Source organism: Homarus americanus, unplaced genomic scaffold (assembly GCF_018991925.1).
Source record: "Homarus americanus isolate GMGI-L3 unplaced genomic scaffold, GMGI_Hamer_2.0 scaffold24523, whole genome shotgun sequence".
Taxonomy (NCBI): Eukaryota; Metazoa; Arthropoda; class Malacostraca; order Decapoda; family Nephropidae; genus Homarus; species Homarus americanus.
The window spans coordinates 1,544,507-1,558,051 of record NW_024744357.1 but is presented as its reverse complement, the minus strand read 5'-3'; the positions used below and the strand labels follow the sequence as shown (position 1 = coordinate 1,558,051).

At 39.9% G+C, this 13,545-nt stretch overlaps 3 protein-coding genes across 3 annotated transcripts; all 3 read left to right on the top strand.

Annotated features, from left to right (window-relative positions):
- The first annotated feature begins 3,080 nt into the window (after positions 1–3,080).
- LOC121877862 (pro-resilin-like) lies at positions 3,081–3,855 on the top strand. Its single transcript, XM_042383771.1, has 3 exons — positions 3,081–3,115; positions 3,298–3,384; positions 3,534–3,855. The coding sequence occupies exons 1-3, from the start codon at positions 3,104–3,106 to the stop codon at positions 3,783–3,785; spliced, it is 351 nt and encodes a 116-aa protein (XP_042239705.1). The 5' UTR covers positions 3,081–3,103; the 3' UTR covers positions 3,786–3,855.
- A 2,467-nt stretch (positions 3,856–6,322) lies between these two features.
- Positions 6,323–7,146, top strand: LOC121877860 (pro-resilin-like). Its single transcript, XM_042383764.1, has 3 exons — positions 6,323–6,388; positions 6,583–6,669; positions 6,820–7,146. Exons 1-3 carry the CDS (start codon positions 6,335–6,337, stop codon positions 7,069–7,071), a joined length of 393 nt encoding a protein of 130 aa, XP_042239698.1. The 5' UTR covers positions 6,323–6,334; the 3' UTR covers positions 7,072–7,146.
- Positions 7,147–11,277: 4,131 nt separating this feature from the next.
- Positions 11,278–12,060, top strand: LOC121877867 (pro-resilin-like). The gene is made up of 3 exons (XM_042383777.1): positions 11,278–11,315; positions 11,503–11,589; positions 11,739–12,060. The coding sequence occupies exons 1-3, from the start codon at positions 11,304–11,306 to the stop codon at positions 11,988–11,990; spliced, it is 351 nt and encodes a 116-aa protein (XP_042239711.1). The 5' UTR covers positions 11,278–11,303; the 3' UTR covers positions 11,991–12,060.
- Positions 12,061–13,545: the final 1,485 nt, after the last annotated feature.

The window sequence follows — 13,545 nt, the reverse complement described above, 5'->3', positions numbered from 1 at the left end:
TAAACAGTTATAAACACTACGAGCCTTACCACATAATTTAGGAACTAACACCGACACCCACTGGTCCTTAGGCCACTCATTCTTCACGGCTATTTTCTCAAAAGTCCTAAATGACCCGTCCATATCAGATTCATCAAACTCGGGAACAAGGGAAGAAGCATTAGCAGGGTTAAAAGCAGCTAGTCTCTCTTTTAATGCCACTTCTTTTGATTTAAACTCCGATGTTAAGGTGACTTCTTTCTCTTTCACCTGTAGTTCTTTCAGTCTAACCTCCTGCTCCAACTTGGCCTGTTCCGACCTTTCCTCATGCTCCAACTTGGCCTGTTCCGACCTTTCCTCATGCTCCAACTTGGCCTGTTCCGACCTTTCCTCATGCTCCAACTTGGCCTGTTCCAACTTGGCGTGTTCCAACTTTTCTTCATGCTCCAACTTGGCCTGTTCCAGCTCATGCTCCAACTGGAGTTCTTTCATTTTGATTTGGAACTCGAATCTAGCTCGTTCTAGTTCTAAGGCGTCTATTCTTTGTGTTTCTTCTTGAGGGCTAGCCAGACCTGAGGCAACTTCTGAGTGAGGAGGGGTGGTGGATAGTGGTTGAAGTTTCTTGGACATGGGAGTTAATCGGTCAACAGTGGATTCTTTTAAAACTTCTTGTTGAACCAACATTTCAATTACCTGATTTTTTAACATTTCCTTAGTCAGTTGCTGTGAATATGGGATATTGTAATCGTTGGCTATTTCTTTCCATTCTTTCTTCAGGATATTAACACGTAATTTAGCTACGGAAGGATTTTCAATAAAATCCTGGAGATCAAAACCTGAGGTGGTCATTGCTAAGAAAAACTAGATAAATTAATTAATGGCCAAAAAGATAAGATAAGTGGATTACCCTAGAAAATATCACGGCAGTGGATAACCAGAAAGTCCCGGAAACTACCCAAGTTATACCTAGGGAAATTACACTTATGAATATTGTTCTTCTCATAAGATCCTTAGATAAGGATAAGAGACTTGGAAAGATACTTGAAACAGGAAGGGCGTATTACGGCATTAATATAAAGATCCGGATAAACAACCCTTGAGTTACTTTATTATTGACCCCGAATGAGATAATGAGAGGAACAATAATTGAGGCTTTATAATTATGGGGTCCTGGTAGAGCGGGGCGTCCCAAGATATCACTTCACCCTAAACTAGTGACTATGGAACAGCCTACTCTGGAGCGAGGGTACGGCATTAAACAGATCCGGATTCTTCCCTACACTCGATAAGACTTACTACACGACTGCCTACGTGTAATAACAGGTAAGCCTTATGACACTTGGAACCTAATATCCTACGTCTGTCACTCTTACTGTACGATAATACCAATATATGCACACACATATGAAGGAAACTTTAAACCACCGTAAAGCAATTGTGAACAGAAGTGACTGGGAGGAATAATTAACAAGGAGTAACAAGGGGGGAAGAAATATGGCACTTAAGGTTGGGTCCTGTCACGGTCGCCATTTGTTACGAGTTGGGGATTTAGAATATAGTTAAAAGTCTACCCAGATCCCAACAGGCAACAAAAATATAAAAAAAACTTAAACAAACAAAGACAATTGGACTATAAAAGGGTAGACAAAGGATGAGAGTTTTTGTTGTGTATAATAAAGTACCATAAATTCCTTAACAAAATATTCAGCTTTCTATAATTTACCGTTAACCATACTTAACCTAAACATACGCAACATTGGCTTAACAGTATACACATATTTATACAACATACAACAAACAGAAGCAAGTGGAGGTGGGAGGCAATATAAGATTACAAAATACTCAAGTGCAGTGCTGAGATGGCTGACGAGTAAGGCTGAGTATTGAAGAAGATGGTAGGTAGTCACTGTACCGTAGGTTTCCAGGATAGGTGATCCTAGTGTGGTCACTGCCCATAGTGAACTGAACTCTCCTCGATCTGGAGCTGATGAGGAAGACTTGGAGGAGGTGACGCAACAACCAGGATATGGAGAAGGGAAACCCCGGAGTGGTAACTAAGACTAGTCATACTCGGGTTTCGTCCCTAGATGGAGTTGCTCGTTGTGCTGGGTAGGTAGATCATGACAATAGATGGCGTGGTTCGTAGTCCTGGGTAGGTAGATCATGAAAACTGATGGCGTGGTTCGTAACACATACATAATGCAAACAAGTCAATATGTCGCGACCGGGAACTTGAACGTCACTGTAGATTCGTGTTCAGCAAAATAACTTACAAATGAAATCATATTGTAAAGTGGTTCTCTTCTATAATTTGTTCATAAAGTTCTAACCGAAAGAGATTTTTTTTTCATTATACCGTGGAAATATCCAAACTGCTACACTTAAGGTAATTTACCCCCGTGTTAGGAATCCCCGTAAAACATTAATGGTGGTCTATCAGTTTCCAGACCACATTAAATACTTCTTTATGTTTGGAAAAGATACTGGAGACAGTGATAGTGGGTCGTCATGTGTATACGAGATATAAACAGAATGTTTATGTGTATATGTACAGGAGACCTTACAAAGCATCATTAGTGTCAAATGAACAGAGAAACTAAAGGTGACGAATTGCGTGTATTTCGTCTACCTGTCTATCTGTCTGTCTGAGGTGTGAGCATCTGTAAGTGAGGCAGAAGCTTCCTTAAAAATAACACTCCTCGAAAAGATGAAATATTCCATGATCAATAAACACACAAATGTTTGCGTTACGTCTGTAGCAGAATTTCATCCGTGTATAATTTTAGTCTAGGATTGGCGTATGGTTCACACGTAAGTGTCTCACAGTTTCTCTCTGCCTCTCACGCCGATAGCCTCCTCAACTTCATGACCTTGTTCTGGCTGGTTAACATAAACACTTATCTGTGTAATGCAAAAACAGCTGAATCACAATAGAGTTATAACCGCATGCGAATATTCTGCAATCGTAAATTTAGAACAATATCTGTATTCGAGAATATCAAGCGTAACTCTTCTTTGTCAAGGTTATTACGTCACAGGTGTTGACTGAGGCCCCGAGTATATAAGATGGTATTACACCTCAATGATCATCAGTCTGAATCGTCTTCCTCACAAAACAACAAACATGTCTCTTAAGGTATCTTGGCAGTCATTAAGCAACGCCATGAATCTTTATATCATCCTTGTTTATTTTTGGAAAATATAGCTTTTATTTCAGTTATAAACTATAGAATATATATCATACAACCTTAAAATTTTCAGACCGCCTTATCATGAACCCTCAGTAATAGAAAATAATAATGATAAAAACTTTCACAGTTCGTGCTCGTGTTGTGTGTTGTGAGGATGGCAGTGGCGCGCCCCCAGAATCACCCCAGACAGTACTATGGCTCCCCAGGTTCTGACGTGAGTAGTGCCACCTGTCTGTGTCAACACCCCCAACAAACTATAGTGGCTGACACCAGTATAATATTAACATGTGTATAACTGGTCAACCTGACTATGGTGAATTTTGTGAGACAGCAAATATCCACATTTTATTATTATTGTTGCAGACTCCTGCTCAGTACAACTTCAACTGGCAAGTAAAGGATGACCCCTCCGGCAATGATTTCGGCCACGAAGAGTCCCGTGACGGCGACAACACCCAGGGCTCCTACTACGTGTTGCTTCCCGACGGTCGTCTACAAAGAGTCACCTACACTGTTAATGGAGACTCCGGTTACGTGGCCGAGGTCAACTACGAGGGTGAGGCCCACTTCCCTACATACCAGTCGTCCTACACCCCAACTCCTGCCTACGGCTAAGAATTAATGAATTCATAATATTTATTATAACAATCAATTATTATTTGTAAATTAAATTTCTGCAAAGATATTTCCTTTTTCCTAAACCCTGAGACAGGAGAAAACATGGCATCTTGTTAATGTTGTCTTGCACAGTATATTTCTCCTCCTAAAACATTAACCGTAATACATAAAAGAAACTTTAGATCTACAACATATAGAGCCACATTAAAGTATACTAGAGATCACTGGAGTGTTAAGGGATCACTTGAAGATCGAATATTAATACGACAATATTTTTGTGTCTAATTTTGTACAGGAGACGTTAATGTTGTTTGTGTGGGAGTACATACAGGTATAGCGTTAATAGTGTCAGTGTGTAGAAAAGAAACATTTCTAGTAAGTCTACTGTATAAGAGACAATAATAATTGCATAGGAGATAGCAGGACACGTTGATTTTGTGTCTATCAATGTATGAGACGTAATACTGTGACAATGAGTTAAAAGAAATTAATAGTCTTTCCTTTTATATACAGAAGCATCCAGGTGTGTTATTACACCCCTACCGTGTTTCCCTTGCTCATGTGGCGCTGTCGCACTACTCGTGTGGCCACGGAACTGATAGTGCCTTGCGACTTTGGCACATGAACAAGGAAGACACTGTTGGGGTGTAACAACATAATGTACATGAGGTGTTAACAGTACTTTATGGGGACCTATTATGGTGTTATGTAACCAAAACAATTTTGCTCCATATCAATATTGAATGATAAACGAGTCACTTTGAAATAATTGCCCGTTAAGGACAGTGTGAACACACACTGTATACCATGCCTTCGGTGTACAACAGGCAGCATTGCTACATTATACTTTCCCTCCTTTACTTTTCAAATTACTTAGTTGGGTGAACCAGTGATGTATTCACTCCATCTTTGCACCCTATTTACATAAACATAGTATCACGTATTAGAAACTTCTGTCAACAGTTTCAAGTTTACTCAGAACGTCCAAAAAATATTTAGTGAAATAATGTATGTCAGATGTTAACTAGAAATTCCCCTCGCGAATAAGTTGCAGTGGGTTCCCAGAGAATTTAAGTATCGGAAAAGGAAATAGTCAGTAAATTTTAGATATCAGATACGAGGAGGGTAGTTAACATGCTTATAATAAATCTTAATACTAATAAATATCAAATTACAACACCTGGATTGGCTGTGTAATGACAAGACGCCGGTCCTATGCCAGGTAAAACCGAACACACAAGATTTTAAAGTAGTAAATGGCAAAACAGATACAAGAATACGAGCATTCTGGTGGTCCTGTGTAATGGCGCTCAAAAAAGTACGTAAGTAAGGATCTCGGACCTTATATCACAAATAAATAAAGCCTAATGATAAAGGTTCACTGGCAAAATCATGTAAGTCACATTATGAGCTCACAAGTAGCACGCGAGGCTGAAAAGATCACTTTGATAATAGTGGTGAAATACACAATGATCACATAGCCGTAAGGTAGCAGATACGAGGCTGAAACTTGCGTTGAGGAAGACGAACTTTTCAAACACTGGCTGTTGAAGAGGGAATGAGTGCTTGAACAGCAGCTGGACAAGGCTTATATGGACTCGACTCACGAAAACCGTGGGCTTATGACAGCACTTCTGTTATATGCGACGTTGGTTGGTTGATGAGCTACTCTAGTGGCTATTATTATAACTAATTCTCCTGATGTTATCTAAGTACTCGATGGTCGAAAGAAAGCGATAACATGACAAGTTTTACTTGAGATCAAAACCATTCGAATTATCCTACACATGGTGTATTGAGGTAAAAATTAGTTTATGAAGCCCAGCTGTGGATATCGTTCACTATATACGAGTATTTTGGTTAGCGAAGAGAAATTGCGGCCGACAATGAGCTCGATTATCTACACTTTACAATCTAAAAAAGTCCTTTCACTTCTGGAAGGACTGTACGAACAACTTCTGGGCGAATAAGTACTTCTTCGAACGGGAACCCAGTTGTATTCACTCGGCCGCTGCACCTCTGATAGAATACACGAACTTGAGTACACAAAGGGAAGACGTTACCATAAAAACTGACTCTAAAGGTTGTGAGGATCGGCAAGTTAGGCAGAAGTGTCCTTAAAACCCACATCCTACGAAAAATAATTATTCAGTGATCAATAAACCCACAATTAGTTGAACTAGTTACATCACTAGAAGAATCTCGTCATGTATAAATGTAATCCATGATTGGTGTATGGTTCAGTGTCTCACTGTTTTGCTCGATAAACACCTTCCCACTGTTTTGTTTTTCTCTCTCATCGTCTCTTCATTTTCTTCGGCCTTGTGCTGACCAGACAAAATCAACACAGCTTTGTTTAATGTAAAAATAGCTGAATTACAGAAGAATTCAAAACCAAAAGCGCATAAGTTGCCTCGCTATTTTAGAATAATTATTTGCATTACACAGAATCTCTCCGCATTATCAGGCGCAATTCCTCTGTGTCAAGGTTATGACGTCACATGTGTTGACAGAAGCCCGAGTATATAAGGTAGTGTTACACCTCGATGATCATCAGTCTGGGTCTTCTTTATCACAAAACAACAAACATGTCTCTTAAGGTATCATGACAGTCATGAATCATCGTCAGGAACTTTGATCCTTGCTTATATATGAAATATATAGCGTCTACTTCAGCTATGATCTATTGAAAATATATCATAGCCTCAAGAAATTCAGAACTCCCTTTGCATGAACTATCACGAACATAAAATAATAATGAAATATTTTTTAATAATAATATATTCTTTCACAGTTCGTGCTCGTGTTGTGTGTTGTGACGATGCCAGTGGCGCGCCCCCAAAATCACCCCAGCGAGTACTATGGCTCCCCAGTTTCCAACGTGAGTAGTGCCCCCTGTCTGTGTCAACACCCTCAACAAACCAAGTGGCTTACACAAGTATAATATTAACTTGTGTATAACTGGTCAACCTGGCTGTGGTGACTATTATGGGAGAGAGTAAATATACACCTTTCATTATTGTTGTTGCAGACTCCTGCTCAGTACAACTTCAACTGGCAAGTAAAAGATGACCCCTCCGGCAATGACTTCGGTCACGAAGAGTCCCGTGACGGCGATAACACCCAGGGCTCCTACTACGTGCTGCTTCCCGACGGTCGCCTGCAAAGTGTCACCTACACTGTCAACGGCGACTCCGGCTACGTGGCCGAGGTGACCTACGAGGGTGAGGCCCAGTACCCTACATACCAGCCTTCCTACACCCCAACTCCTGGCTACGCCTAAAGCTTGAAGTGATAATATTTATGTAATATACCGGATAATAAACTAAAATATGTAAATAAAAATTTTGCATTGAAATTTGCTTTTTCCAATAACTTTAGACAAAAGCGAAATATAACTTATTGTTAATGGTCTTTTGCACAATATATTTCACTACTAAAATATTACCTGAATTAGGTAAGAAAATATTAACATGTACAACATACAGAATCAGATAGAAGGATACTAGAGATCACTGCAGTGTCAAAGGATGAATTGAAGGTTACATGATAAGGCGACGTTGTTTTTGAGTCAATATTTACACTGTAGATTATGACGTTAATGGTGTGTCAGTGTGCATAATACAGACGTTTCTGTTGTGTCTAGTGTACAGGAGACGTTTGTAACTAGACAGATCTCGTATAGAAGATATTACATATAGGTAGAATATTTATAGTAAGAGGAATGTAAAGAGAGGAAGTTTGGTAGCGTGGCCAGTTAGTTATTATTATACTTATATTACATGTTACGTTCTTAAGGGACAACTTCTCAAACACCACATCGATACAACTATTTATTCATTCACTCAATGACATGGACACATTAATATCAATATCATATCGGAGTTACTAGCACATTATGTTTACGTTACTCGACAGACTCACGTGTAACCTGACGGAGGCCCAGCGGGTGCTGGCTGAGCTGCCTCCTATGGGAGACCCTGCTTAGCTGGTGACGCCGGGGTCTGGTCGGGAAGTCTCCCTCCCGACCTGGTGGGAGGACGAGCGTGACTCTGAGTGAGTTAACAGAATGACGACCCGAACGGGAGAGAGATGAATCGGATATGAATAATGAGAGTAACCAGAATTATCTGAAGAATGTGACCCCCTGGACGGGACTGCAGGGCCTTTATATGGGGGAGAAACAGTGGGCGTTTGACCTTTGCCAATTAACACTAAACTGGTTAGATCTGGACAGCTGTGTTTGCCCAGGTGCGTGGTCATGCCCGGGTGTGTCTTGGTTTGGTGTGGTTTCCTTAACACGGTTATATCATAGGATTACTCAAGTACTTAGGCCGGGGTCAGGTCCCTTGGGTCCTGACCCAGGGTGTGTCAACCTGGTATGTGAGGTTACCACAAGGCCTGTAGTACTCACTGTTATATGTGTTGTAATTCTCTGGGCTGTAAGCTGTGGTCTGATAATCAATCATTACACGTTCAAAGTTTGTATAGGAGTTAACCGGACAAGTTAATTATGTGTCTATTGGTGTATGAGCTGCGTTAAGAGTATGTTCAAAAAATTAAAGGAGAATTTGATAGTGTTTCTCTGCATGTACAGAACACTAGATGTTAACAGTATTTTTATAGGTATGTCGACGGAAAGAAGTCCTTAACAGTGAGTTATGTTCCCAAAATATCAAAATTTGTCATATCAGCAATAAACGATAAATGCGTCTCTTAGGGATGATTACCCGATAGGTTCAGAATAAGCACCACACTGTAGAGTATACTAAACCTTCGGTAAACAAAAGGCAGTATGGCCACAGTGCACTCACCGGCCTTTACACCCCAAATTGTTCAGTTGGGTGCATTGCAGTGACCTGGGTTCGAGCAAGCGGCTCCTATGACAGGAGGAAAACGCTACATCAACTCCACCTTCGCGATAAAATAACATATAGTAACAACTAACAGGAAGACACACAGCAATGTATTCAGGAGACATCAGTACATTATGTAGTGAACATATGTACGTGTAACACGGGTCGGTAATGTACCCCAAGTGGGGCGGGTAACCGCCTGCACTTCACATAAGAACATAAGAACATAAGAATGGAGGAAACTGCAGCGGGCCTATTGGCCCATACTGGGCAGTCCCGTTTACACCCAACCCCTATTGCTCATATGAGCATCCAACCTATGTTTGAAGCAATTCAGCGTATTCGAGTTAATGATGATATTTGGTAACTTGTTCCATTCATCCACTACTCTGTTCCCAAACCAGTGTTTACCTATTTCACGCCTAAATCTAAATTTGTCTAATTTAAAACCATTGTTACGAGTTCGCTCCTGGTTGGATAATTTGAGTACCTTTGTAATGTCCCCTTTGTTTAGCCCTGCCTTCCACTTATACACCTCTATCAGGTCGCCCCTCGCTCTACGTCTCTCAAGGGAGTGCAAATTAAGATGCTTTAACCTGTCTCTATACTCAAGGTTCCTAAGGCCCGGGATTAGTCTTGTCATTCTCCTCTGAATTCTTTCCAAGGTTTCTATATCCATTCTGTAATACGGTGACCAGAACTGAACTGCGTAATCCAGGTGTGGTCTCACAAGAGCAAGATACAGTTTTAGGATGACCTCGCTAGTCTTGTAACTAACACTCCTTTGTATGAACCCAAGTACTTTATTAGCCTTGTTACGAGCAAAAACACATTGTTTACTTGGCTTAAGGTTCCTACTTATCATTACTCCTAAATCTCTCTCGCAGTCGGATTTCTCTATGGCATCGTTGTTCATCTGTTATCTGGTTTCTCTGTTTACGTCTCCTATACTGAGTACTTTACATTTGTCTACGTTGAATTTCATCTGCCATTTTTCAGACCATTCGAAAAATTTGTTTAGATCTTCCTGTAGTTTTGCCGAGTCCTCGTCAGATTTGATAACACGTCCTATTTTAGTGTCATCAGCAAATTTACTTATGTTGCTGTCTATGCCGATATCTATGTCGTTTATGTATATAATAAACAATAAAGGTCCAAGTGAGCGGGACACCGGAGTTACTGGTGTTTCTCTAGGAGCCCATTCACCCAGCCTCACCTCGGTGTGGCGAACATGCGCATTAAACATACGCAGCCGCGGAGGTTTCAGAAATTGGTCAAAAGTTCGACAAAAGTACGTGTACCCCGGGTCGAGTATGTACCCCAGGTTGGGCGCGCACATGCCTGCACTCTGCACAGAGAGGTGTAAAAGTGAACATTATGAGTAAAGGTAATAAGGGATGCAACCATCCAGTCTTAATGTATCTTTAATACGAGAACTATCAGCCCATGACCTCTGACCTTTCCAGTTAATCTCTGACCTTCAGAACACTTTCAGATGTAAACCGTTATTATGTAGAGTCTCATATGTAATTACCATGTCAGGACGTTTCAGTCACAGGTGTTTCTGCCTCATCGTCCTCTACTAAGCTCTTTCATCCTAAACGTACGGGTATTAGCCTGTTATGTGTCAACTTAGCTCATCAATCTTGAATGTTTTCAACTCTTTATCTTCGAATATAATTGATTCGTTCAGAACAATATCTAATAAACATATATTTTTTTCCATTCTCTAGGAGCGTAGTGGGTATTATTCATTAAACTAATTCCTCGTACGTTACCTAAGACTTGGTGGCCGAAGGATCACAATACCATGACACGTTTTACTTGATGTCAGAATAATTCAGATTATCTTACACATGGCATAGTCTCACAAGCCCAACGGTGGGTATCGTTCACTGTACAGTATGCGAGGTGAACAGGAGGTATTTTGGCCGACAATGAGCTCAACTATCTTCATTTTCCTAATTATAAAATCCCTTTACAGATGGAAGTATTGTGAGAGCACCATTTGGGCCAACAAGCAACCCTAAGGACGGGAAGCGAGTAATGCCTTCACTCGGCCGCTGCACCTCTGGTAGAATGTACGAACTTACGTATATAAAGGGAAGAAGTTACCATAAAAACTGACCCTGAAGGTTAATGAGGAGGTGTGAGCATCTGTAAGCGAGGCAAAAGTGTCCTTAAAAATACTCGTCCTGGAAAACATTAAATACAGTATTCCAAGATCAATAAACTCACAATTAGTTGAACGAGTTACATTACTGGAATAATTTCATCATGTATAATGTTTACTCGTGATAGGTGTATGGTTTACACTTAAATGTCTCACTGTTCTGCTCCATAAACACCTTCCCTCTGCTGTTTTTTCTCTCATCGACTCCTCAACTACTTCGGCCTTGTGCTTTCCTGTCCACATCAAGTTTTTCTTAATATAAAAATTGCTGAATAACTGTGGAATTCAAAATCACAAGCACAATTTTGCACTCGCTAATTTAGAACAATTATTTACATTACATGAAATGTCTCGGCACTATCAAACGTAACTCTTCTCTGTCAAGGTTATTACGTCACATGTGTTGACTGAGGCCCGGAGTATATAAGACGGTGTTACACCTCGATGATCATCATTCTGGGTCTTCTTCCTCACAAAACAACAAACATGTCTCTTAAGGTATCATGACAGTCATGAATCACCGGCATTAATTAATATATAATCCTTGTTTATCTGTGGAATATAAAGTTAACACTTAAGCCTTAAACTATTCAAAATATATCATAGAATACAACCCTAAAATGTCAGAACTTCCCCTGCATGAAATATCAATAAAAGAAAACAATAATCTTATAAACCTTCGCAGTTTGTGCTTGTGTTGTGTGCTGCAACGATGACAGTGGCGCGCCCCCAAAATCGCCCAAATGAGTACTATAGCTCCACAGGTCCTGACGTGAGTAGCGCCACCTGTCTGTGTCACAACCCTCTAAACACTTATGGATGACACCAACCAAATATTAAGCTTCATGTAAAACAGATCAACCTGGCCGTGGTGGCTCGAGTGAGACAGTAAATATACACCTTTCATTATTGTTGTTGCAGACTTCTGCTCAGTACAACTTCAACTGGCAAGTGAAAGATGACCCCTCCGGCAATGACTTCGGTCACGAAGAGTCCCGTGACGGCGACAACACCCAGGGCTCCTACTACGTGCTGCTTCCCGACGGTCGCCTGCAGAGGGTCACCTACACTGTCAACGGCAACTCAGGCTACGTGGCCGAGGTGACCTACGAGGGTGAGGCCCAGTTCCCTACATACCAGTCCTCCTACACCCCAGCTCCTCGCTACGCTTAAGGATTCTTTAAGTGATAATATTTATTGTAACATAACCAACTAATATATGTAAAAAAAACATATATATATATTGATTTTTTTTCTCCAAATCCTTAGACAAGAGGAAGAAATTATATATTTTTTTAATGTTTCATGAACAATATTAAAACTTTGTTTGGTGAGACAAACTATATATCTGCAACATGTAGGGCCATATCTTAGTATACTGGAGATCACTGCAATGCTAAAAGATAAGTTGAAAGTCGAATGGTAATACAACACTTTCCGAGCCGAAAATGATGGAGGTGACGTCAGTTTTGTGTTCACGTTACCCTATTTTTCACGTCCATCCTGACCAATTGTCCTACATGACCACCACTTCCATAACCGAAGAAAAACTACAGTATATGTGGTGGCTGTCAAAATGTGGGTAAACTATTTTAGTACAAAAATAGATATTACTGTAATATTTATTTGGCGTTGTTAAGTCCTTTTCATATATAATTTCATCTGTAAAAGGAAACGCAGAACAATATCTGAGACCAGCAAATGTTACAATGAGAAAACTTATACTCCTGTTGATCTACTAACAAAAAAATTCATAATTTGTTGACTGATAGAGCACAACACATTTCATCTGAGTCATAGATAATTTCTTTACTTTTGTCTAACAAAAATTGTTTGGCGGCAACGCCATCTCATATCTAATTAATTATTGACATGTTGACTCTAATTTCATAATTTTGCCCACCACCTTGATATTACCGGATGTACACATACTGCTTATAATTGTTGCCTTGTCACCAGTATTTGTGACAGTTAATAATGTATAATTATTGCTGTCTTGTCACAAACACGCCAGCCTACCAGTTTCTGACAAACACTTGGTAATCTTTTCACTTCCAACATATTAAATATCTAACGCTAAACTAATGCACCGACCAGCTGTATCATTCCACTAAATGTGACGAAGCACCTACTGCTAGCTTTAATGGGTGCCTGACTGGCTGCACTAAATGTTAGCAAACCAGCAAAATATTTTACAAAAGTACATTAACACACACTGATACTATCTCAGTTACATGATATTCATAATGTAATTCAAGTTGTATTATTATACTTATTTACATAATATTTGTATGAAAATAAGGTAGTACTGTTAGATATTATCCACTAAGTACCAGCAACTTTACGAAACTTTCCCATAGAAGGAAACCTGTATCTTACCTCAAGAATATCCAAAACAAGGTGGAGGAATTCCAATTATCCTAAATTTTATTTTGGCGAATTTCCATTTTTTTTTTTTTTTTTTTAATATACGTTCCTTTACCGAGGACACCATGTGGGCGCTTCATTATGTTGATGTATGCTTTATAACAACCCACAAAACGCTAAGCGACCGATCACCACCCAGTGACCTTTCAATATACCTTACCTAACCAAACCTACCTAATCTAACCTAATTTAACTTAACCTAAGATAATATATATCCATTCTTGAATTAGAGGTGGATTTGGTTTGTTTCAACTTATTTACACCAATCACATCTGTTACGAGTTGGGGATTTAGAATATAG

Coding starts and splice junctions, on each gene's coding strand:
- LOC121877862 (XM_042383771.1), top strand. Junction 3,385..3,533: donor ATGGCTCCCCAGGTTCTGAC/GTGAGTAGTGCC, acceptor TTATTGTTGCAG/ACTCCTGCTCAGTACAACTT.
- LOC121877860 (XM_042383764.1), top strand. CDS start 6,335: ATGATCATCAGTCTGGGTCTTCTTTATCACAAAACAACAAACATGTCT. Junction 6,389..6,582: donor CAACAAACATGTCTCTTAAG/GTATCATGACAG, acceptor ATTCTTTCACAG/TTCGTGCTCGTGTTGTGTGT. Junction 6,670..6,819: donor ATGGCTCCCCAGTTTCCAAC/GTGAGTAGTGCC, acceptor TTGTTGTTGCAG/ACTCCTGCTCAGTACAACTT.
- LOC121877867 (XM_042383777.1), top strand. Junction 11,590..11,738: donor ATAGCTCCACAGGTCCTGAC/GTGAGTAGCGCC, acceptor TTGTTGTTGCAG/ACTTCTGCTCAGTACAACTT.